The sequence below is a fragment of the Bacillus rossius genome, chromosome 15 (assembly GCF_032445375.1).
Source record: "Bacillus rossius redtenbacheri isolate Brsri chromosome 15, Brsri_v3, whole genome shotgun sequence".
NCBI lineage: Eukaryota > Metazoa > Arthropoda > Insecta > Phasmatodea > Bacillidae > Bacillus > Bacillus rossius.
In genome coordinates this window covers 43,353,802-43,380,093 of record NC_086342.1, presented here as the reverse complement: position 1 = coordinate 43,380,093, position 26,292 = coordinate 43,353,802, and the positions used below count along the sequence as shown (strand labels likewise).

The following is a 26,292-nucleotide window of genomic DNA, read 5'->3' as shown; positions in this document are numbered from 1 at the left end:
CTATCATGGGTTCAGTAGCGACGTAGCAAAACAAAGAAACAAGTAAACTCAATTTTGAAGGTGACGGACCAAAATGTATTTAAACAAGTTACGTACTAAGCCACTTACGAAAGACAGACAAACGTACAACTCCAAGGAAATATACTTACACGTCCATGACCGATTCTGACACCGTCACTAAGTATCTGCTCAAGAGAACTAAACGAACAAGAATGATTTTAAAACGGATATGAACTAGAAAATGTACACCTCCGCGAAAGAAGATCTACGGGTGAAGGAGTGGGGGAAAGACACTACCAAAAGAAAGGAGTAGTGAAGGCTGCAAGGGGGGAAGTGGAAGGGGAGGAAAAAGAGCTAAATGACGGAGAAAATCCAAGATAGTCGAAGCACGGAAAATACGTAACAAATGCAGTTCATTGCAGATGTATATACAAACACTTGGATAACAGCTAATATTAGGTGTTGTTACATTTAAAATCCATACACAACATCCGTCAACTGTTTAGTTTCTCCACTGTGTTCATCTGTCTCTGTATTACATGGAGATTTTTGACGTGACAACGTCTAATAAATCGATGAACGCCGGCTGCACGCACGAAAAAGTGTCCCCTTACGCACATTGTTCCGTTACGCTGTGTCCCGTTACGCTCATTGTTCCGTTACGCTCATTGTTCCGTTACGCTGTGTTCCGTTCCGCTGTCGGCGAGTGCAGTAATAATAGGTTATGTTACAATTGACTAAAAAATTACGGTGATTCATATAATTGATGAAGGATATTTGATTACAGTTTATTTATATGAAAACTTGTTCAATATTATATTTAAACTTTATAGCTAAACGCCAGTTTTTAAAATTAATTACAAGTCATCTACACGTGAACTGTTTCGTCGACTGTTTATAAAGTGAAGTGAAAAGTTAATGTGGTTTTCATTGCTTATTACAACAATTTCGGCAATAAAGGTTAATTATTCTTGCATTTTAAAAATCTGATTACTAGTATAATTTCAAGTATTTATTCTTTTATTATTAAAATAAAAATGATTCAATTTAATTTACAAAAGTATACAATCATTTAATCAATGTTTTGTTATGACTTTGTCGCGTTAAACTATCGTCCGTAAACCGACTTTACAGACAACCAATTTTTTTTAAGTATTTAATGATCTGATTGCAAATGTCTCGTCATTTATTCAGCCGCCTGCATTTGTCTGTGCTTTCATTATTTTCTGACTAAATTCCTTGTATTCAATTCGCTGTGTTGTCTAAGCATGTAAAAATTTGACATTAGTTTAGGTTATTTTGTCGTTCATATGTTTATGTTCGTTATTCATTCCTTACGTTTATTCTTTGAATACCGGCATGAACCAACCATGCTATGTATCAAATGTAATATGCATCCGTGTTGTTGTTGGAACCAGAAGTGAGTAACAAGGACGCGGTCATGCCGGCCACTCGCTGTCCGGGACTGCCTCAACACAACCTAACTTAATCATTAATGCTAAATTCTGCAGGCGTTCATGTGAAATAGAAAACAAGCTGACAATACAATAAGGTAGTAGCATACAAATAAAAGCAAGGAAATATGCTAAGGTTAGATTCAGGTATTTGTTAATAAAATATTCTGTGTTGTATGTATGTGTATGTAGAACTCTCGACTCTTATAATCTAGTACTGTCACCACAGTTTTGCAAAAAATTAAGGCATGATTTTCTAAAGTATAAAATATTATTCAATTTAATATAGCGCTATACAATGGTTACTATACATATATAGAAAACAATTAACTATTAAATATAAACATAATACATAATACAAATTAATTAATATATATTGTTTAGTGAATATATTTTAGATGGTATATGAGGCTAATACGGTGGAAATTTACATTCCAGAAAGCAAATAAAATTCTAAATTATTATTTGCCTTTGAAATATGGGTGGGTTATTCTCTTAACACAACTTTTATCTTGAATTGCTGCCAACCCTGTTATTAAACTAGTTGATATCCGCAGCTACGGCAAGCATTTTCAGGGTATTGCCAATGTCTTACCATTAAAAATATGTATGTGGTTTATTCCAAACATTTTTACGAAATAAATAGACACAACAGATGTAATTCATAACAAAACCGTTTAAAATAATATTTTAAGTTGTTATGTGGAAGGCTTTTTCCATTTTTTTGTATAGATTATTTGAATATATACCTTCGATTTTTGTGTGTTAGAATATATATTTTATTATGATGGAATCAAACTTACCTACTACTAATTTCAATAGGAAGACGTTTAAAAATTGGTTAAAGACGCACATTTATCCATTTAAACTTAGTTTATGCCATCGTTTACACTTATACTTCCATTAACTAATGTTAAAGCTATGCTTAGAATAATTAAATAATTTCATCTTATTACAAATAACTCCCTTATTTAAAGATATTTGATACAATTGCATCTTCATTTGAAACAAAGAGTACAGATATCAAATTTACTATGTAAACGTATTAGATGATACTTAGTTTGCTTAGTATACTTGATCAAAATACGAAAATTTCTTAATATCTTTGTCCCCTTTACCCATACGGATGCCAATGTTAAATCGTAGAACTACGTAAATATATCAGTATCCGTTAGCCAAATAAAAAACAAAATCATCCCCTTTTTTAACGCAGATTTTATGCCCAAAATAAATATAACAAATATTGAGTTTGGATTTTTCATGCCAAAACTGATTTAATGGATTCTATACATTTTTTAAAAATAATATTTACACCCGTTACAACTTAAGAAGTGATATTTAAGAGATAGTTGTTTAAGATAAGGTAGTTTAAGGTATGCTTATTTATTTTATCCAATATCATCATTAAGTTTTATTTGATCAGAAGGTATGTTTTCAAAATTATAAAACCATATTTACAAAATTTCACCTTAAAAAAGAAGTTCAGAAAGTTTTAAAAAAATGTGGGTAGATTTACCATGTTTATAATTCATACCACATAATTTACATCCCTCTTGATTAGCTCCAGAGAAACTACTTTTATAATAAATAAAGACCACCTTTTCACTTCTTTTGCGGTCTAATATTGAAAAATGGTAAAAGTTTCTACGTAATTAATTGTTTAATTTATTCACGGTAAGCTTTTTACATCAAGCCTTATTAGCCAAGAAGATATAAATTTTTATGCTAAAATAAGTCTTCCTCCCTTCTCACGCCCTTAGAAAAATCCTGAAAACTGATAAAAATACCATTCGTAACTCTTTGTGCTCGTTGTTCATTTTTAATTTCTAACCCTTAGATCTAGTAGATTCGGAAATTAATTTATTTATCTTTCAAACAAACAAACATTTTACACCCCTTAGGGGCGGAATCTTGCAAAAAGTTAAAAAAAATACTTAGTTGATTATTTTAAACATTTAATTTACGTTTTACTTAATTAGTTTCGGAGATACGATTTTTTTAAATGAATAAAACTTACCCCTTTATACCCCCATTAAAAGACAAATTATGAGTGTACTCTAAAAATAAGCAATGCGTAACTCTAGGTGCATTTTATTTAGATACTATTTTCTAGTTTTGATTGAATTGGTAGTGTTATGTTTCTGTTTTTAATAATCTGCCTATTTAACCATTCGTAGGGTGTGAATTTGCAAAATTACGTAATTTTGGTTGGTAGATTTCGTATGATTATTATTGGTACTCGTAATCATATGTTACACTTAATTAAATTCAAAGATATAATTATTAACCTTAAAAACATACTTATCGCTTTTTCAACTCTTAGTAGTTGAATTTCGCAACATAAAAAAGTTATGTTTTTTTTTATTTTGAATATTCTTTTCTGCTACCCAATACCATTTATTAAGCTGAATTAAATTAAGAGATATTGTTATTCATTTTAAAAACATTTTACCTCTTTTTGACCCATTAGGGGTGAATTTTTGCCAAGTTAAAAAATTTGGTTGTAGGTTATCTTATGATACTTATTGGCACAAAATATATATTTTTTTACTTTGATAAGTTTCAGAGATATAATTCACTGTCTTAAAACCATGTCTCTATTTTTTTACCCCCTTAAGTGTGGAGTTCTGTAAATATATAGCCTAGTTTTTAAGTCAGCCAAAATCTTTCTAATAAAAAAATCATAAAAATTCGTCAAGTAGTTTTTGATTGATGGCTCGAACAAACAGACAGAATTTTTAATTACTTTTTTTTAGTTTTCATTAATGCAACTATCCATTTCCAGTAGCTTTTCCAACTTATCATCCAATGTACAGACTTTTTTTCTCAAACAGTTTTATTTTTAGTGTATATTTTGAATGGCTGTAATTTAGTTTCAGTTGTTAATTTACTAACTAACTTTCTATCTCAAGCACAATAAATTCTTGTGTTATTCACGGTATGCATCTAGAAAAACTGTTTGTGAACAAAGTTTGACCCACAGTGACATAGATATAGACTTGGTGAAGATTATTAATAGCATTGAGGAGGAACGACAATACTCAAAATAAATGACTACTTCAAAATTACTACTATTACATAACATTACATAAACAAAAAAACACCTTTTGTTAATATTCGTAGATCAGCCAACACCAATCAGGACGAGTAGCTCTATAGGCTATTATGTCATTCATACTCACAAACATCTATGCTGTTGCTTGTGTCCAAGAACAGTAACTTCTTTGTCCTTGCACATCCTCGACTGGTGAAGCACAGCAAACAGAATATACATAACATCACGGGCATTCCGAACCTGCAACAGCATATTGTAAATTAGTATACTTAGTGTAACTAACGCTCGTTGAAAGGGAGTAAAGGGTATTTAACTAAGGAGTATCCACATTATCCTGTATCCACATCAGTATTTTGCATTATGAAACTTATATTATTTTATCACAGTTAGTGAAAATTGTACTAATTATGAAAAACCTTAAAATAATATGTACATATTTGTTTACGTAAACGACAGATATAATAATCTCACTTACCAATATATTTACTCAAAGTTAGGAAAAAAATATTTTATATGAATATGAATAGACCCGTATCAAAACATAAATATGTTTATTAAAAAAGCGACCGGAAAACATTTGTAAATGAAGACCTTGTAAAAAAATTTGTCAAAGCAGTCATGAGGACTGCCGGAAGAAGTGAAAACTTAAAACTATAAACAAACAGTTGTTATTTTTGGATATCCAAATTAATTGTTTGATCTTAAATTAAAACTTGTAAATCAAAGTAATTGTAATTAATATTAACAACAGAATTAAGAAAATACAAATATAATTTGAAATAAGAAATACTAACTTTGTAAAATATAATTTTGTAACATAAGAAAATATTTTTATGAAAAAAATCAGAGACGTTTTCGCAATTTTTACGAGAAAAATATTATCACACAACAAATTTGTTTCAACCCGTTAGTAAAATAACTCCTAAATTACTATAAAATACGCATTGCATAGTAATTGTAGGTATTAAAAAAATAATGGCGTTCTTAATTTTTAGGTTATATTGCTACAAAAACTCCGTTTTCTTCGTTATTCAAACTATATATCTATATGAGAATATTAATATATTTTATACTCACTTTTTACTGCAGAGTAATCGTATACTTAAGAATTAAAAGCGCAATGAGTTATACTAATAGGAAAAGATATTATGTTGTCGTTAACACGTCACGAGACCATGTCGATGACGACTTACATGAATTTACTCCCTATCAAAACCTTCCCATGAAAACGTCCAGGCTTGCTGACACGAGCCACGCTAGGCGCGAGGGTTGACCGACAAGCAGTAGCCGCAAGAAGCACCTCGCTTTGTTGTTCACCGCAAACCGGCTCCATGCTGACATGATCCATGCCTGTCGCGAGCATTAGCAGCACAGGCCGCCTCGCTGTGTGGTCCAGGATCTGCACCCTTGCCTTCCATTATTCATGGCGCCTCTTCAGCGGCTGTGACTCACCGTCTGCCCCTGGCTCCACTGCTGTCTCCTAGCGAACAGCTGGGAGCTCCTTCCTCACTGAGCTCGTACTCTCTAGCATTGCGAGGAAGTGAAGCTTGTGTGCTGTTACGTGACCAACCAGACTGCAGGAAACACCTCCTTGAATATGTCCCATTCGATAATACGAAGCGATAAACCATCTCTTGTAGGTTGGGTTGCATAAAACCTTTAAGTGTGAGGTAAATAACACAAGTAGTATATAATAGTATTTCCGAGATAAGGCCTCAGGCGGTAGTGGTGGTGTCGGAGTCCGCCATCTTGGATTTGTGACGTCACGGCGGCAAAAATTCCTCAAAAGTCCTCAAAAATGACTCAAAATGACTCAAAATTTCCCGTTTTAAGAAAAAAAATTCCCGTTTTCGAGGGAAAAATTCCCGTTTCGAGGGAAAATTTCCCGTTTTATTCCTCAAAAATCCTAGCGGCTAGAAATGTCCTGATAGAGGCTTAAGCATCCTTAACTCAAGCCTCAGTTAAGCCTCTATCAGGATGTGACCTTGACCTTTGACCTTGACCCCGACGGCCATCTTGGATCCACCATCTCAGATCCGCCATTGTGTTCTCGAACATTCCGTCGATGTGTTATCCGCCATTTTGAATTATGACGTCACCGTTGCAATTTTCGTTACGCTCGCCATCTTTAACTTTTTTATTATCCGATTTTAATGAAAATTTTTTTAAAAATTATAATAAATTCACTTAATAAAATTTTAATCAAAAATATCGAAAAAACATATATTTACGACACGGAGCTCGGAGTCCTCGGTTCGAACCCGGTGAGGGCAAAAAAAAAATAAAAATGGTGACCGATCCTTCCCCTGTGGCGGGGTGCTGGCAGACTGACCCCCACCACTTATGTCAATGCACATATACCATCAGGTAGTATGACGTCATGTCCGCCATCTTGAAATTTGGACGCCATCTTGAAAATCTTTATTTATTATCCGATTTTAATGAAAAAAATTCCAAAATTCATCAAAAAATTAACGTATTTAAATTCTGTTTGATTATATCGATGTACGTCCTTGGTTCGATTCCCCACGAGAGTAAACAGTCGATCCTTCCTCCATGAAAGCTACCTAGACTGATCTATCACCACCAATACCAAGGTATATATCGTCAACTGGTATGACATCATGTCCGCCATCTTGTCTTCATCCACTGGAGACCACCATCTTTTTTCGTGTGCTAGAGTGTGCCGATATCATGTAGTATAATTATCTGGTCACCACACCTTTGACCTTGACCTTTAACTTTGACCTTGACCTTGAAATTTGACCTTGAACTTGAACTTTGACCTTGACCTTGAAATTAGACCTTGACCTTGAAATTTGACCTTGACAATGAACTTTGACCTTGAACTTGAAATTTGACCTTGACCTTGAACTTTGACCCTGACCTTGAACCTTGACCTTGACCTTGAAATTTGACCTTGACCTTGAAATTTGACCTTGACCTAGAAATTTGACCTTGACCTTGAAATTTGACTTTGACCTTGAAATTTTACTTTGTCCTTGAAATTTGACTTTGTCCTTGATGTCCATCACGGATCCGTCATTTTATGTTCAGTACATGCTACCAGGAGCGACCACCTGCTGGAGTACACCATCTTGTGCGTGTACTCGTATTACCATCATGCTAGTTTTATTCTAACATGCTACAGTGCAGTAATCATTTATTACTGAGGTACCCACCATCTTAAAATTTGACCGCCATCTTGAAATCATGTAATTATTTAGCTAAAAATGCGGGGAAAATTCCAATAGTCTCCGAAAAAATCATTTATTAATTTACAAATCGAATCGATGGATCCCTGTCCACGGTTAGATTCTTGACCAGAGACAGTTGTAACTAATTATTAAATAAATGTTAGGTTCTGTTTTCCATTACCTTTCGCGGAGTTTATTAATCATTCACTCTACGAAAATCAACTCAAGTCAATATACCGGACCAACGAATTAAATCAGTGCCGATTAGCCTATTATGAAAGTCTAATTTTTCAATAATCTGAATAACATATAAGCCGTTCATGTACAAAGCCACACATATAGATCAATTGCCTTCAGTCCATGAGACCGAGTCATGTCATTATCAGACGTATAGGCTAGTCATTTCAGGACCACATGACCTTCGTAATCCATCGTGACATTTTTATACATTCTAAAGGACCAAGTAACCTTGTAAAATATTTTAGTAACACCAAGAGGTGATAAACTAGTAAATATTCAATCACTACATTTTGTACTACGCGCAGTCAACAAAAAAGGAAGCACCAACAACGAAAAGACAGCACCACCAACGAAAAGACAGCACATTTGGAAGCACCGACTACGAAAAGGCAGCACATTTGGAAGCACCGACAACGAAAAGGCAGCACATTTGGAAGCACCGTCATCGAAAAGGCAGCACATTTGGAAGCACCGACAACGAAAAGGCAGCACATTTGGAAGCACCGACAACGAAAAGGCAGCACATTTGGAAGCACCGACAACGAAAAGACAGCACATTTGGAAGCACCGACAACGAAAAGGCAGCACATTTGGAAGCACCGACTACGAAAAGGCAGCACATTTGGAAGCACCGACTACGAAAAGGCAGCACATTTGGAAGCATTGGCAACGAAAAGGCAGCACATTTGGAAGCACCGACAACGAAAAGGCAGCACATTTGGAAGCACCGACAACGAAAAGGCAGCACATTTGGAAGCACCGTCATCGAAAAGACAGCACATTTGGAAGCACCGACAACGAAAAGGCAGCACATTTGGAAGCACCGTCATCGAAAAGACAGCACATTTGGAAGCACCGACAACGAAAAGGCAGCACAATTGGAAGCACCGACAACAAAAAGGCAGCACATTTGGAAGCACCGAAAACGAAAAGGCAGCACATTTGGAAGCACCGACAACGAAAAGGCAGCACATTTGGAAGCACCGACAACGAAAAGGCAGCACATTTGGAAGCACCGACAACGAAAAGGAAGCACATTTGGAAGCACCGACAACGAAAAGGCAGCACATTTGGAAGCACCGACTACGAAAAGGCAGCACATTTGGAAGCACCGTCATCGAAAAGGCAGCACATTTGGAAGCACCGACAACGTAAAGGCAGCACATTTGGAAGCACTGACAACGAAAAGGCAGCACATTTGGAAAAACCGACAACGAAAAGGCAGCACATTTGGAAACACCGACAACGTAAAGGCAGCACATTTGGAAGCACCGACAACGAAAAGGCAGCACATTTGGAAGCACCGACAACGAAAAGGCAGCACATTTGGAAGCACCGACAACGAAAAGGCAGCACATTTGGAAGCACCGACAACAAAAAGGCAGCACATTTGGAAGCACCGACAACGAAAAGGCAGCACATTTGGAAGCACCGACAACGTAAAGGCAGCACATCTGGAAGCACCGACAACGAAAAGGCAGCACATTTGGAAGCACCGACAACGTAAAGGCAGCACATTTGGAAGCACCGACAACGTAAAGGCAGCACATATGGAAGCACCGACAACGCCTACCAGAAACAGACTTTTAATACCACATGTATCATCACTGATGTTCATCAAACTGAACCCCCTTTCGCACTCAGCTGAACTACACGCAATCAGTTTTGTGCAGTTCATTAACACAAAGGATACCATGACCGCCATCTTGGATTATGTCGTCACCGTTGCAATTTTCGTTACGGTCGCCATCTTTAACTTTTTTATTATCCGATTTTAATAAAAAAAAATTAAAATTTATTAAAAAAATTCAAATAATATAAATTTAATAAAAATATTTAAAAAGCATACTTTTTCGACACGGAGCTCGGAGTCCTCGGTTCGACCCCGACAAATGCAAAAAAATAAAAATGACGACCGATCCTTCCCTCGTGGTGGGTGCTGGCAGACTGACTCCCACCACTTTTTATCATCATCTAGTATGACGTCATGACCGCCATCTTGTCTTCGATGCTGGAAGCCATCATCATTGTATCGTCGGCTAGAGTGCGCCGATGACATGTTAGTTTAATTCGTATCCACTAGAGTGCAGTTATAATTTATTACTGTGACACCCGCCATCTTGTCATTTGGCCGCCATCTTGAAAATCCGTAATTATTTAGCTAAAAATTCGGGAAAACTTTCAAAATTCATTAAATAAATCACTCATTAATTTACATATTGATTCGATCGATTCCCGTCCCACAAGTTTTCTTTGATATCATAAAATTGCAGGAAAAAATAAGAAAAAATACAAATAAATTAATAAAAAATTTTAAAAAATAAAATAAAAAAATACATAAACAGATTCTGCTAGCTTGTGAACTGCTCATTGTTGAGCAAAGATATAGTTCTAGTACAAGCCATAACTTTATGTATTTATTTATTTATTTTTTAAATTTTTTATTAATTTATTTGTATTTTTTGTTATTTTTTCCTGAAATTTTATGATATCAAAGAAAACTTGTGGGACGGGAATCGATCGAATCAATATGTAAATTAATGAGTGATTTATTTAATGAATTTTGAAAGTTTTCCCGAATTTTTAGCTAAATAATTACGGATTTTCAAGATGGCGGCCAAATGACAAGATGGCAGGTGTCACAGTAATAAATTATAACTGCACTCTAGTGGATACGAATTAAACTAACATGTCATCGGCGCACTCTAGCCGACGATACAATGATGATGGCTTCCAGCATCGAAGACAAGATGGCGGCCATGACGTCATACTAGATGATGATAAAAAGTGGTGGGAGTCAGTCTGCCAGCACCCACCACGAGGGAAGGATCGGTCGTCATTTTTATTTTTTTGCATTCGTCGGGTTCGAACCGAGGACTCCGAGCTCCGTGAAGAAAAAGTATGCTTTTTAAATATTTTTATTAAATTTATATTATTTGAATTTTTTAATAAATTTTAATAGTTTTTTATTAAAATCGGATAATAAAAAAGTTAAAGATGGCGACCGTAACGAAAATTGCAACGGTGACGACATAATCCAAGATGGCGGTCATGGTATCCTTTGTGTTAATGAACTGCACAAAACTGATTGCGTGTAGTTCAGCTGAGTGCGAAAGGGGTTTCAGTTTGATGAACATCAGTGATGATACATGTGGTATTAAAAGTCTGTTTCTGGTAGGCGTTGTCGGTGCTTCCATATGTGCTGCCTTTACGTTGTCGGTGCTTCCAAATGTGCTGCCTTTTCGTTGTCGGTGCTTCCAAATGTGCTGCCTTTTCGTTGTCGGTGCTTCCAAATGTGCTGCCTTTTCGTTGTCGGTGCTTCCAAATGTGCTGCCTTTTCGTTGTCGGTGCTTCCAAATGTGCTGCCTTTTCGTTGTCGGTGCTTCCAAATGTGCTGCCTTTACGTTGTCGGTGCTTCCAAATGTGCTGCCTTTTCGTTGTAGGTGCTTCCAAATGTGCTGCCTTTTCGTTGTCGGTGCTTCCAAATGTGCTGCCTTTTCGTTGTCGGTGCTTCCAAATGTGCTGCCTTTTCGTTGTCGGTGCTTCCAAATGTGCTGCCTTTTCGTAGTCGGTGCTTCCAAATGTGCTGCCTTTTCGTTGTCGGTGCTTCCAAATGTGCTTCCTTTTCGTTGTCGGTGCTTCCAAATGTGCTGTCTTTTCGCTGTCGGTGCTTCCAAATGTGCTGCCTTTTCGTTGTCGGTGCTTCCAAATGTGCTGCCTTTTCGTTGTCGGTGCTTCCAAATGTGCTGCCTTTTCGTTGTCGGTGCTTCCAAATGTGCTGCCTTTTTGTTGTCGGTGCTTCCAATTGTGCTGCCTTTTCGTTGTCGGTGCTTCCAAATGTGCTGTCTTTTCGATGACGGTGCTTCCAAATGTGCTGCCTTTTCGTTGTCGGTGCTTCCAAATGTGCTGTCTTTTCGATGACGGTGCTTCCAAATGTGCTGCCTTTTTGTTGTCGGTGCTTCCAAATGTGCTGCCTTTTCGTTGTCGGTGCTTCCAAATGTGCTGCCTTTTCGTTGTCGGTGCTTCCAATGTGCTGCATTTTCGTTGTCGGTGCTTCCAAATGTGCTGCCTTTTCGTTGTCGGTGCTTCCAATGTGCTTCCTTTTCGTTGTCGGTGCTTCCAAATGTGCTGCCTTTTCGTTGTCGGTGCTTCCAAATGTGCTGCCTTTTCGTTGTCGGTGCTTCCAAATGTGCTTCCTTTTCGTTGTCGGTGCTTCCAAATGTGCTGCCTTTTCGTTGTCGGTGCTTCCAAATGTGCTGCCTTTTCGTTGTCGGTGCTTCCAAATGTGCTGCCTTTTCGTTTTCGGTGCTTCCAAATGTGCTGCCTTTTTGTTGTCGGTGCTTCCAATTGTGCTGCCTTTTCGTTGTCGGTGCTTCCAAATGTGCTGTCTTTTCGATGACGGTGCTTCCAAATGTGCTGCCTTTTCGTTGTCGGTGCTTCCAAATGTGCTGTCTTTTCGATGACGGTGCTTCCAAATGTGCTGCCTTTTCGTTGTCGGTGCTTCCAAATGTGCTGCCTTTTCGTTGTCGGTGCTTCCAAATGTGCTGCCTTTTCGTTGTCGGTGCTTCCAAATGTGCTGCCTTTTCGTTGTCGGTGCTTCCAAATGTGCTGCCTTTACGTTGTCGGTGCTTCCAAATGTGCTGCCTTTTCGTTGTAGGTGCTTCCAAATGTGCTGCCTTTTCGTTGTCGGTGCTTCCAAATGTGCTGCCTTTTCGTTGTCGGTGCTTCCAAATGTGCTGCCTTTTCGTTGTCGGTGCTTCCAAATGTGCTGCCTTTTCGTAGTCGGTGCTTCCAAATGTGCTGCCTTTTCGTTGTCGGTGCTTCCAAATGTGCTTCCTTTTCGTTGTCGGTGCTTCCAAATGTGCTGCCTTTTCGCTGTCGGTGCTTCCAAATGTGCTGCCTTTTCGTTGTCGGTGCTTCCAAATGTGCTGCCTTTTCGTTGTCGGTGCTTCCAAATGTGCTGCCTTTTCGTTGTCGGTGCTTCCAAATGTGCTGCCTTTTTGTTGTCGGTGCTTCCAATTGTGCTGTCTTTTTGATGACGGTGCTTCCAAATGTGCTGCCTTTTCGTTGTCGGTGCTTCCAAATGTGCTGTCTTTTCGATGACGGTGCTTCCAAATGTGCTGCCTTTTTGTTGTCGGTGCTTCCAAATGTGCTGCCTTTTCGTTGTCGGTGCTTCCAAATGTGCTGCCTTTTCGTTGTCGGTGCTTCCAATGTGCTGCATTTTCGTTGTCGGTGCTTCCAAATGTGCTGCCTTTTCGTTGTCGGTGCTTCCAATGTGCTTCCTTTTCGTTGTCGGTGCTTCCAAATGTGCTGCCTTTTCGTTGTCGGTGCTTCCAAATGTGCTGCCTTTTCGTTGCCGGTGCTTCCAAATGTGCTGCCTTTTCGTAGTCGGTGCTTCCAAATGTGCTGCCTTTTCGTAGTCGGTGCTTCCAAATGTGCTGCCTTTTCGTTGTCGGTGCTTCCAAATGTGCTGTCTTTTCGTTGTCGGTGCTTCCAAATGTGCTGCCTTTTCGTTGTCGGTGCTTCCAAATGTGCTGCCTTTTCGTTGTCGGTGCTTCCAAATGTGCTGCCTTTTCGATGACGGTGCTTCCAAATGTGCTGCCTTTTCGTTGTCGGTGCTTCCAAATGTGCTGCCTTTTCGTAGTCGGTGCTTCCAAATGTGCTGTCTTTTCGTTGGTGGTGCTGTCTTTTCGTTGTTGGTGCTTCCTTTTTTGTTGACTGCGCGTAGTACAAAATGTAGTGATTGAATATTTACTAGTTTATCACCTCTTGGTGTTACTAAAATATTTTACAAGGTTACTTGGTCCTTTAGAATGTATAAAAATGTCACGATGGATTACGAAGGTCATGTGGTCCTGAAATGACTAGCCTATACGTCTGATAATGACATGACTCGGTCTCATGGACTGAAGGCAATTGATCTATATGTGTGGCTTTGTACATGAACGGCTTATATGTTATTCAGATTATTGAAAAATTAGACTTTCATAATAGGCTAATCGGCACTGATTTAATTCGTTGGTCCGGTATATTGACTTGAGTTGATTTTCGTAGAGTGAATGATTAATAAACTCCGCGAAAGGTAATGGAAAACAGAACCTAAAATTTATTTCATAATTAGTTACAACTGTCTCTGGTCAAGAATCTAACCGTGGACAGGGATCCATCGATTCGATTTGTAAATTAATAAATGATTTTTTCGGAGACTATTGGAATTTTTCCCGCATTTTTAGCTAAATAATTACATGATTTCAAGATGGCGGTCAAATTTTAAGATGGTGGGTACCTCAGTAATAAATGATTACTGCACTGTAGCATGTTAGAATAAAACTAGCATGATGGTAATACGAGTACACGCACAAGATGGTGTACTCCAGCAGGTGGTCGCTCCTGGTAGCATGTACTGAACATAAAATGACGGATCCGTGATAGACATCAAGGACAAGGTCAAATTTCAAGGACAAAGTAAAATTTCAAGGTCAAAGTCAAATTTCAAGGTCAAGGTCAAATTTCTAGGTCAAGGTCAAATTTCAAGGTCAAGGTCAAATTTCAAGGTCAAGGTCAAAGTTCAAGGTCAAGGTCAAAGTTCAAGGTCAGGGTCAAAGTTCAAGGTCAAGGTCAAGGTCTAATTTCAAGGTCAAGGTCAAAGTTCAAGTTCAAGGTCAAATTTCAAGGTCAAGGTCAAAGTTCAAGGTCAAGGTCAAAGGTTTGGTGACCAGATAATTATACTACATGATATCGGCACACTCTAGCACACGAAAACAAGATGGTGGTCTTCAGTGGATGAAGACAAGATGGCGGACATGATGTCATACCAGTTGACGATATATACCTTGGTATTGGTGGTGATAGATCAGTCTAGGTAGCTTTCATGGAGGAAGGATCGACTGTTTACTCTCGTGGGGAATCGAACCAAGGACGTACATCGATATAATCAAACAGAATTTAAATACGTTAATTTTTTGATGAATTTTGGAATTTTTTTCATTAAAATCGGATAATAAATAAAGATTTTCAAGATGGCGTCCAAATTTCAAGATGGCGGACATGACGTCATACTACCTGATGGTATATGTGCATTGACATAAGTGGTGGGGGTCAGTCTGCCAGCACCCCGCCACAGGGGAAGGATCGGTCACCATTTTTATTTTTTTTTTGCCCTCACCGGGTTCGAACCGAGGACTCCGAGCTCCGTGTCGTAAATATATGTTTTTTCGATATTTTTGATTACAATTTTATTAAGTGAATTTTTTTATAATTTTTAAAAAAATTTTCATTAAAATCGGATAATAAAAAAGTTAAAGATGGCGAGCGTAACGAAAATTGCAACGGTGACGTCATAATTCAAAATGGCGGATAACACATCGACGGAATGTTCGAGAACACAATGGCGGATCTAAGATGGTGGATCCAAGATGGCCGTCGGGGTCAAGGTCAAAGGTCAAGGTCACATCCTGATAGAGGCTTAACTGAGGCTTGAGTTAAGGATGCTTAAGCCTCTATCAGGACATTTCTAGCCGCTAGGATTTTTGAGGAATAAAACGGGAAATTTTCCCTCGAAACGGGAATTTTTCCCTCGAAAACGGGAAATTTTTTTCTTAAAACGGGAAATTTTGAGTCATTTTGAGTCATTTTTGAGGACTTTTGAGGAATTTTTGCCGCCGTGACGTCACAAATCCAAGATGGCGGACTCCGACACCACCACCACCGCCTGAGGCCTGATCTCGGAAATACTATTATATACTACTAACACATTATGTAGGATATTATAAAGACAAGTTTATTAACATTTCGTTCTTCTTTTCCAGTGACCATCATCCTGTTTAAGAAATGATAAGACGTTCTTTTACGACAGCCCTTTTTTCTCAGTAGTTTCACAATCAGAATATGTACTAGCTTATTAGATCTAATGTGAGCTTATTACAGTACATACTGGATCTTTTGTCAACTGAATACAAATGTCCTCCCTCGTTCTTGGTGATGTTTTTTTTTTTTTTTTTAATTTCCAATAACAATGCTCATTCTTTTATAAGCATCATCCAAAAATATCGTACTTTATTTAATTTAAATATGTATAATTGTATGGCTATCGGAAATTTACGATGATATCGATGTTAGTCGCGTGTTTATAATGCTGGTCATGGGCGCAAATCTGTAGGATTTCCAGGGGGGGCCCGTGAATTATGTGGTTTAAGAATTTTACGCTAGAAGTCAACCGAAACAAGTCTTCTCTGGATGATAAGCTCGTACGTTATACACTTTATTTTTACGTAAGTGATATTAACAATAAAGCAGAGCAACATATGTTTTAGTAATTATTAATTAATGACTATAAGCAGTGATCTCTCAAACATGTTTGAATAATTTGCTAACCTAAATACATAAAATATATATGAAAAATATATAAAAATAATATACGTGAATATAATGCAAATATATAACACCCCACCCATACATTACCATTTTCCAAAAGTGTTTATTCTAATTTCAATTTAAAAATAAATTATTAAATTAAAATAAAATAAATATTTAAGGGGGGCTCCCATACAACAAACGTGAAAACAGAATAAAATTTCACAAATGATGTATTTCTGTTGCCGCTATAACAAGAAATACTAAAACAGAATAAAATAAATATTTAAGTGGGGCTCCCATACAACAGACATGATTTTTTTTGCCGTTTTTATAGATAATGGTACGGAACCCTTCGTGCGCGAGTTAGACTCGCACTTTGTCGGGTTTTTTTTATGCCACATCACATAATTACTGCGATTCAAATGCTGTTCGTGAAATTCTTTGTTCACAGTTTTTGATGCGCCCTAAAAACCCAAAGCGCCAAAGCTAATAAACGGATAAACATCAAATGAACGATCGAATCCTATTAAAACCCTTAAAGACTATTTTATTTAGTAAAGGCATCAACCAGGTAAAAAAGAAAAAAAACTTAATGACACAAATGAAAAATCTCGGAGATAGAACTATGAAATTTATCCTTCAGCTAATTGAACTACATACATTTCTCGGCTTATATTCAGTATAATCAGTGTTTTGGCAGTGAATTATTTAGTTAAAATATGCCGCTTGATTAGTTATTAAAGAGACGCGTTTGCTTCCTTATTAACTTAAATACGGATGTGTAACGTTTAAATACTTCTTTCTCACTCTTACTTCTGTTTACTCGTGCAGTGTTGCAGTTATCAAATAACAAATGTTATAAAGTGATTATCGGCCATGAATTGTGAAAATTATCGATTGATAATAAAAGGGGAGTGATTTTAAATTCCATATTGACGAGGGAAAAAATTATTCCCTGTATATTCACATGTAACGTACAGAGCAGCTAGCCTTACAGAAAGAATATGAGCTAAAAAAATTCCAGAAAATGGTATATAAGTTTCAGTTCGTAAATAAACTAAATTCCGCTATAATTACTGTTAAAGTATTAAGTTGTTTATTTACTGGAAAAAATATTACATAGTCACTTAAATAAAATATATTACCTAAATAATAGTCACTACTTATAAAACAATCAAGCTTACCAGGTGAGAATCAGATTCTGTTTTCCGTGTCTTCCGCGTCACGAACTTATCCATGTTGATGTTTGCCAAGAAAGCAGAAGACTGGCGCACACGAGAGCAAAACCACTTTAAAAACAGACTACCTGAAACCTATAATACTGTCGTTTCAGAGGACAAGGTAGTGTGGGTAACAATGGGGAGGAAATGCTAACGGAACCTTACCCTAGCTTCGTCCTTTGGAATGAACGGTTTCTAGGAATTAAGGGTTTCAAAGTTCTCACTGGAAAACTCCATACCATGGCTTTCTCAGAAGGGGTAAGGGAAAATAACTACGGAACTCGAAGGTATGAATGTAAAGCATGTCAAAGTGTCTGTCGTCGTTGTAAATAATAATCTGATATATATATATGATGTGTACACCATTAACTTTAAAATCACGAAGTGGGCCCCCCCCCAAGGGGGGGCCCATTAATTCCAGGGGGGGCCGGGCCCCCCTGGCCCCCCCGGGATCTACGCCCATGATGCTGGTGTTTATTATGTAATATAATAGCTTCTTAATGATTGTTCAACTTGTAGTCTCAAAAATGTGTAGTAATTCAGGGGATGATTTTTCCCCCACCTGTCTTTAATTCAAACAAGCCAACAAGAGTACAAAACTTAAAAAAAAAAAAATAAAATAGTTTGTTCATCCAGATTCTAGAAGTACCACCTCCAAGTTATTATTTTTTTTAAATTTATTTTATTGAAGTTCTGTGAAAATGTGTTTGAAAAATTTGAATTGCATAGAGTTGGTACAGTATTGACCGAATTAAGTACACGGGAAATGGTGACAAGAAAGTATGTATTTGTATTTACGAAAGAGTTGAGTACGGACTGGGAAGGTTCCACGACGTGAGACTTGGTGGGTGACGTGTGTGCTCAGTCGACTGTGCCGAGCACAGACCCGGGACACAGACACAGGCACAGACACAGGCACAGGGGAGCGTGCACGAGGCTGGCCACGCGCTGCTCGCCATGCCCGGCACGAGAGCGCGTGCGGCACAATGCCCCTGAGAGTAGAGGGGAGGTTACTGTCTCGTCAGTGCGTGCGAGTCTCCGGCCGTCTCTCCACGCCGTTCGCGCGCGATGCATCATTCATTACGCGTTATGCTATCCTCAACTCAACGCGAGGAAAACTGAGTCTTTTACTGCTGAGAAATAGTCCTAAGGTAATTTCAGAACCTACAAATAAGCAATTTATTCAGCAAACATTTATTTATTAAGAAGTTACAGATAATAAATAAAAAAATTCAGTATTTTGAATTTGTTTAATATTTAATGTTCTATTTTATTTTCCTGTCATATAATTCAAAGTCATTTGTACAGTTCGAAAACCACAAAAAAAAATTGCTTTGCAATCATTTTTCAAAAACCCTTCTTTTAAGAAATATTTCATATGTTGAGTTTTTTTCTACATAAATGTAAACACAAATAATACTATATAGGCTTATATTAAAATAATTACTACTAAACCATACAAAAGAGTTTAATATTACGCTTAAAAAAAATGTTTATAAATCTTCAGAAGTACTCTAAAAGTTTACAAACATTAGTTAAATATTTGAAAATTTCAAAATTGGATTTTGTGTTAAAATTTGTACATTTAATTGATTTATAAAATAAACTCACTTTGACTCAACAAAAGAATCCCTAGTATAATGGATTTAACACTGGTATATCCAAAGTAAAAATAATGTTTTAGTGGAGTTTAAAAGTGATGGTCTTTTATAAGAAAACCTTGTCAAAATTACAAAATGTTTATCAAGGCGGAAGAATAAATAACAACTTGATTGTTAGTTACACAAATCTGAATGGTCTATATAAAGAAATAATATACTTATTCCAGTTGTTCTTTATTCAATAGGTCTTCTTAAAAGTTAAGGAAAAAAATTATATAGCTTGGATTATTTTTTAGGATCAGTTTTGTTAGTAAGGGAAGAACATTGGAAATTTCTCTGAAATCAGAAAAATATATTTTTCAAAAGGAAATTGAACATATTAAAACTGAAAAAGATACATTTTTTTTAATGTGATCTTTCTAGTTTTGTTTCGAAAATAAAAATATTCTTTTTTCAGTTATTTATTTTTTATGAAAACAGTTTATTTCAACGTGTGTACTGATTCAAAAACATACATTACGAAACATTTTATTTTTTAGTGTTAATCTTTTATATTTGGTTTATGTGAAATAAAGATTGCTTACATAGATTACTTACGAACTGTGTAGGCCCTATTATCATTTTTCTCCCTAAAATATTTAATATCTTAAAATAGTTTGTAGCATCTACTTAATAAAACTCTAATACAGACCGACAGACAACGAACAGCTTAAATCGGTGGGTCGAGAAGCTTTACGTCTTGCATAGATCTTTACATAACAAAGTAAGCACTAAGAAGGGATTTGTTTTTAATTCATCCCATAAGTTGTATAAATTTCGGATGAAAGTTTGTATGAAAGTTTATCATTTTTGAATTTAGAAATATAAAAATTGATGTTTAGGCCTCTGTTTATAAATCTAATTAATTATAATTAGTGTTTTTGGTAATTATAAAAAGGGTCAATATTTTCCCATCTGTCACATGGCTAGTACAATAATTTTTTTTTCTTATTACAACATTATTTCCCACCTGTACATACCATTGTTACGTCAATTAGATACTTGGTTTTAATATGAAGGGTTGTTGGCAATTTTTTTTAATCTCGTAAATATAAAAAGAGTTTTATGTTTAAATATTTGGAATTTCAAATATTTTAACTCATGATGTCAATTTGTAAAGTGACTAAAGATTGAAAACAAATATTCTGTCTGGACATTTTACTCACTTTCAAATGTTGTATTTGTATTTGCTGTAGTCTACGTTTATTTGAAAGTATAGGAATTTATAAACGACAATATATTGAAAAATTGCAAAAACGAAGGAATTTTTTAAAATATTGAAATATATTGCTTTTGTTCCTAGAGTTTGTACATGAGGAACTGATACAATCTGTATTAATTTTTTTTTATTATTATTATTATTATTGTCAAGTTTTTACTGAATATACTTACTTTGAGATCACTTAGAGCACTCCATCAAAATTGTTCAAACATACCTGCCAGAGATTTTAAAAGTGTTAAAGTCTACATTACTTTATATGAATACTCTACGTAGTTCAGTAGTTTTTATACTGACCTCTTGCTCTATCGCCTTACGAACCCAACGCATGCGTCATTATGTACAACATAGGGGCTCGGCCAGGCATTTTACTGTTAATTAAATATATTTTGAGAAATCTTTGTAAAAAATAAAATGTTTTCATTATTTTTTCTTGGAAATATTAGATCTGGAAAATTTTTCACTTGTAAGTAGAGAACTGTAAAATTCGGCGATTTAATCCAAAAAACAGACAGTTACCATTTATAAAAAAATATTGATATGATAAGCACCTAAAAAAATATGTTGTTTGAAAGGCTATTCTCTCGTATATAAAAAAAACTTAATTTGATTTTTCTCTCAGCTGAATTTCGTAACTTGTATTGCAACTGACCTTTTGACCTTTAGATATAAGTGGAGATGTGTGAGGCTGCTCTGTTGGCACGGAAAGAGTTCGGAACGACGAGACCCTCAGGTTTCAACGTGAGATCCCTCTGTGGTGTGCCAGTAGTCCCAGCACGGTCTACTAGCAAGTGGGAGACGTGACGGACGTCGTTTCCCCAACTGATCCAGTCCTTCACCTCATTACTAGAGACCTGACAAATTCGCGGTTTCGATGGCCTTCAGGATAGACTGCACATACCCCTGTAAACTCGGGAAAATAACGCAAGTTCATTGGCTGCCGACTTGTAAGTCGTCTCAGCAGGTTTGTCTGTGATTCGATCCTTCTTTGGTTGAGGGTATATAACTGGTTAAGATTCGTCCAGATGAACAGTAAGCCAATAGCAAAATTATTTAAGAGGTATATGTGTTTGAATTCTAGCCTGTGGCCGAATGAATCCGCGAATTTGGCAGGTCTCTACTCATCACTCGTCGGCTGACGTCTCGTCTGTCCGGAACGACCTTGGTCGCGCGTCTCTGGCGGAGGACTGGGGTCGCGGGGCTGGCTCACCTGCGGCTCGCCGCTGGGTCGTGCATGGCCGCTGCTGCGCTGCGCTCCGAGTGGTCGACTGAGCACCGCTCGTCCGCCCGCTTAGGGCCGGCCCGTTACCTTGTGTGTGCCGGCGCCGGCGCAAACAACAACCACGCAGCTCCGCGCGACCCGGGGACTGTGCCAGGCCGGGCACTCCAGCTCTGGGTCGTCGTCGACAACACTGAATCAGTGGCGGGCACCAGGGGCAAGTGCCCCCCCCCCCTCAAACCAGTTGTCTGCTACATTAATATTGCCGACAAAAATGATTGTTTCTGAAACCAATAAAATATTTTAGTATAATTAATGAATTTCTTGTAGAATCATAAAATCTGGTGGTTGGATGTTATGTGTAGTGTGAGTAGCTTAAATACAAATTTAGTAATTTTTAGACATTATTTTTCTCTGGCTATTCTGAAATCCTAGAGTGCCCCCTCCGAGGTGAACCTCTGGATCCGCCACTGCACCGAATTATAGAAAAAAAGACAGAGTAGGAAGCGAAGCCAGCACTCCTCGCTGGAGCTAGGCTCGACGGTACCTCGCACCTGTCCACACACGCAGTCTCGCGCCACTCAGTCGCACTCTCTCGATCCGTTTCCTCGATTTACAAATCTTCAATGTATTATACACACCACGACTTCAACAATACAACGTGATTATTTCAAGACTTTCTCGCACGAAGGCGACGCCTGAGCAGGGAGTTGCAGTCCTTACCAGGTTCCTGACGTGATCAAGCCTGTGCGAAATAAACACAGAGTTAACATATTTGTTAACTATAAAATTATGTTTGATATTGGAAAATTAGTTCACATGACCAAGGAATCTCAAGTTGAGTCTTGCGTCATTACATACACGCACGAGTCACGTGGACCAATAAGTAGTCGCTACGGCGGGTCATCGAAGCCTCTCCGGCCCAAACTGGAGCACCACGCAAGGACTCTAGACTATCCTTGTAATGTCCTGCAAGCGGACTGCATGTCACTCGCCTTCCCAGGACACCGCTGGAGTCGGGTCCTGAACCTGCGCCCGCCTACCGATCGCTATCTGTTGGCTGGATTAGGAACTACTTGCAGCAAGTTTCTTGCATGAGACAAATTAATTCTCGCTGACGTAATATTAAACAATTATGTTTAAGTAGTAGTTTCAATTTAAATCTCTCGGTAACTATCTGCTATTGGTATCAGTAACTAACGTGGAAAACCCTGTTCGATGTCAGCAGCTGTATCGAGGACACAAGTGTAAGTTATGCAGCAAGGAATTTATTTTTAGAATTAATGTGTTAAAAATCCGCTACGCCAAATTATAAGTTGTGTTTGTTGTAGCAAGTCGTTTACGCGACGAGAGCTTAAAAAGACACGACAGAACTTGTAACGCCAAGCCTGCTTACAAACTGGAGAACAACGATGGATCTACTATTCTGAAGAAGAGTGTCCTGCATTACGTCAATAATTTTCTTTGTCTGGAACGAGATGATGTTCATACCTCTTCTGATCTCGTCAAAGAACTTAAATATACGGAAGATGATGATTTTTGGAAGAATGAAGACAATGCAAGTATCCTTAACATGAAAAGCGAGACTACATTCAGTTAGATCCTCCGTACTTTGTAAAAATGATGAACACTTGAAAAGGAAGCTTGAAGACGAAGAAGAAGCTTCGACGTCAACGATTTCGAATTCTTACAGTAATCTGGGTTAAGACGCTGACTTCTATGATGATGGAAATAGTGATTATGAAGCTGGTGACAAAACCAAAGACTGTGATTAAGCACCTAAAACTGGCAATATCGAAAACTGTGATGAAGCCCTGAGACCGAAACTATGGAAACAGCATTTTAAAATCAATTATTTGATCAAGCTTCTGATGAACACTGGGACGATAGTGATCTTAAAAATAATAATCACAGACATTCCAGGAAGATGACGATAGCAGAAGAAATTGATTATCTGTCATGGGAAGATCATAACATATTGGTTGCTCGCCTGATACTGTTGGTGGCATCGGTTCGTAGAGGAAACTAGTCACACATCGACAGAAGTATCCTCCATACTTAACAAATTGAAGGAAGCTTGCTACATACAATAATCGCTTGTTTAACTTGCATGTCTATAATACTGAAAAATAAATAAATGATTTGGATTTGCAAAATTAATGTTTTATTTCTAGTAACATGATTTCTAACTATAGTCGAGTTCTCGTAATAAGTCTTTTTTTTAGTTGTGCTTCCAAATGTAATTTATTAATGTTGTTTCCTGTTCAGTCATTGTGCTTTCTTTTCGTTGACTGTACGTCCTTTTAGTTTATTATGCTTCCTCTTTGTCGAATGTGCTTCATTCTCGTTTATTATGCTTCTGAATGTGCTTCCTTTTTTGATTGTACTTCCAAAATTGCTTCATTTTCCTTGATTGTGCTTCCAATTGTGGTTCCTATTTTATAGATTGGCTTCCTTTTTTGATTGTGCTTCCAAATGTACTTCCTTCTCGTAGATTGTGCTTACAATTGTGCTTCCTTCTCGTAGATTGTGCTTCCGATTGTGCTTCTTTTTTTATTGTGCTTCCAAATGTGCTTCCTTTTCATTGATTATGGATCGTTTAGTCTATACGCAGAACATGATTGGACTCGTGGTTCGGTGATGTCTGGTCTAAACGCCTGACATTGGTCATTGCCTGTTTAAAAATGTTTTTCGTGTATCATCAAAAAATATCTCTTTGTTCGGAGATGCTTGTTCTTTACGCCTATAACTGTACAATACCTGGTTGGAAGGATTTCCAAGTTTCAAAAAATTAGAATTTCATGGTAGGCATAGCGACAACGTATTTATTTCATGGGACAAGTATCTTGTTTAGAGTCTTTTTCGTAGAGAGTAAGATTAATAAACTTCACAAAATGTAATTGAAAACATAATTTTTTTTTTAAGTTTTAGTTATTTTTATCACTGACTGTGAATCGAACCAAGGAAGGGAATCGATCGAGACAATCATTATTTTAATGATTAATTATTTGATGATTTTTGGAATTTTTCCTTAATTTCTATTGTAATTATTACGAATTTTCAAGATGGTGTTTATTATGTCGTCATCGGGTTAGTGGAAACTTGTAGTAGGGGAATTTAAGCCTCTTTGAGGACATTTTACTATATTTATTGAAATTAATATTTTTACCTTCTACAAACATTTTTTGAATCGAACAAGGATCGAACCAAGACTATAATCGATAAAATCAATAAATTAGTTCATTGCCGTTTTTGATGACTTTTGGAATTTTTCCTGATTTATGGCTAAATAATTAGGAATTTACAAGATGACGTGCAATATGGCGAACACCCTGGTAATAATTGATTACTGCACTCTAGCAGGTAAAAGATAAACTAACATGGGGGCAGCGTACTCTAGCAGACGAAAACAAGATGATGGACTCCAGCAAACGAAAACAAGATGGCGGCCTCCAGCAGATTAAACAAATTTGTGCTCTCCAACAGACGAAAACAATATTGTGAACGTGACGTCATACTATCTGGCGATATACATACCTCGGAATTGGTGGTGGGAGGTCAGTCTGCCGGCGGCTTCCGTAGAAGGATCCGTTGCCATGACCTCGCCGGGTTCGAACCGGGACTCCGTGATGTAAGTGCATTTTTTTATTAAAATTTTATTCATTAAGTTTTTTATAATTTTTTAATTTTTATCCTAATTTTTATGATAATAATAATAACGTATTTTCTATATGGTGGTCGTGACTTCATAACCCAAGATAGCATAAAGTTTTTTTTAATTAAATGTTTTCATTTTTTATAAATTTTAATATGTTTTGTTTATATAATAAAAAACTGATTTTCAATAATGCGACCGTAACGAAAAGGGCAACGGTTCTAGAATCCAAGATGGCGGGTATGACGCAAGCAATTTTTATTATTTTTAAATAGTAATTAAGATTTGTTAATTTGTTTATACATTAATTACCTGTTTACTCTCGCCAGGAATCGAATATAGGACCGAAATCGATAAAGTAACTTAAAATTAGAATTAGCAAAAATTTTTTTATTTTTTTTGGAAAACTTTAAGCAGTTTTACTGGCTTTTGGTTCTTTCTATGGCAAAAATCTTTTGAAATTTTTCGAATTTCGAATTTTTTTAGGAATTTAATGGGAAGTATTCCCTAAGGAAAGGAAATTTTTCCCTAAAAATAAGGAATTATTTTATCTTTCAAATTTTTTAAAAACATTTGGCGTAATTATTTCCTAAAAACGGGACATTTGGGCGGATTTTGGTTAAATTTTGGCTAATTTTGGGAAATTTTTAAGGTCAAGGTCATTCTATGATGGCCGCCGTGACTTCAGAATCCAAGATGGCCGATCCATACTCCATCCTCAGCCAGAAGCCCGTCCCAGGACCGGCTATGATATACTACTCATCGCTGTTTCAGCGAAGCCTTTAGTTTCTGCCGAACAGCAGGGCCTTTGCATGCCTTTAAGTACTTTTTAACTAATAATTTCTTGTAAATCGCTTGTGACACTTTTTATAGCAAAACATTTTGCGAGAAAGATTATTCGCGTATTCTCTCTTCTCCTGTCGACGATCATTACTGTTGTTCGAGTAAAACTTGTGACAGTTACAGCATCAGCCGGGAAGACGCGGATGCCACTTCAGATGACATCACTACAGGAATTAGTCTCTTCTGCTGGTGGAA

General features: G+C 37.0%; 1 protein-coding gene across 1 annotated transcript in view; it reads right to left on the bottom strand.

Annotated features, from left to right (window-relative positions):
* The window catches only part of LOC134539536 (uncharacterized), a 115,266-nt gene extending 93,636 nt beyond the window's left edge, over positions 1–21,630 (bottom strand). The window contains exons 1-2 of the mRNA XM_063381639.1: positions 21,591–21,630; positions 4,637–4,749 (exon numbers count right to left, since the gene is read on the bottom strand). Coding sequence (XP_063237709.1) covers positions 4,637–4,749; positions 21,591–21,616 — 139 coding nt within the window. The 5' untranslated portion in view covers positions 21,617–21,630. The remainder of the gene's footprint in view (positions 1–4,636; positions 4,750–21,590) is intronic.
* Positions 21,631–26,292: the final 4,662 nt, after the last annotated feature.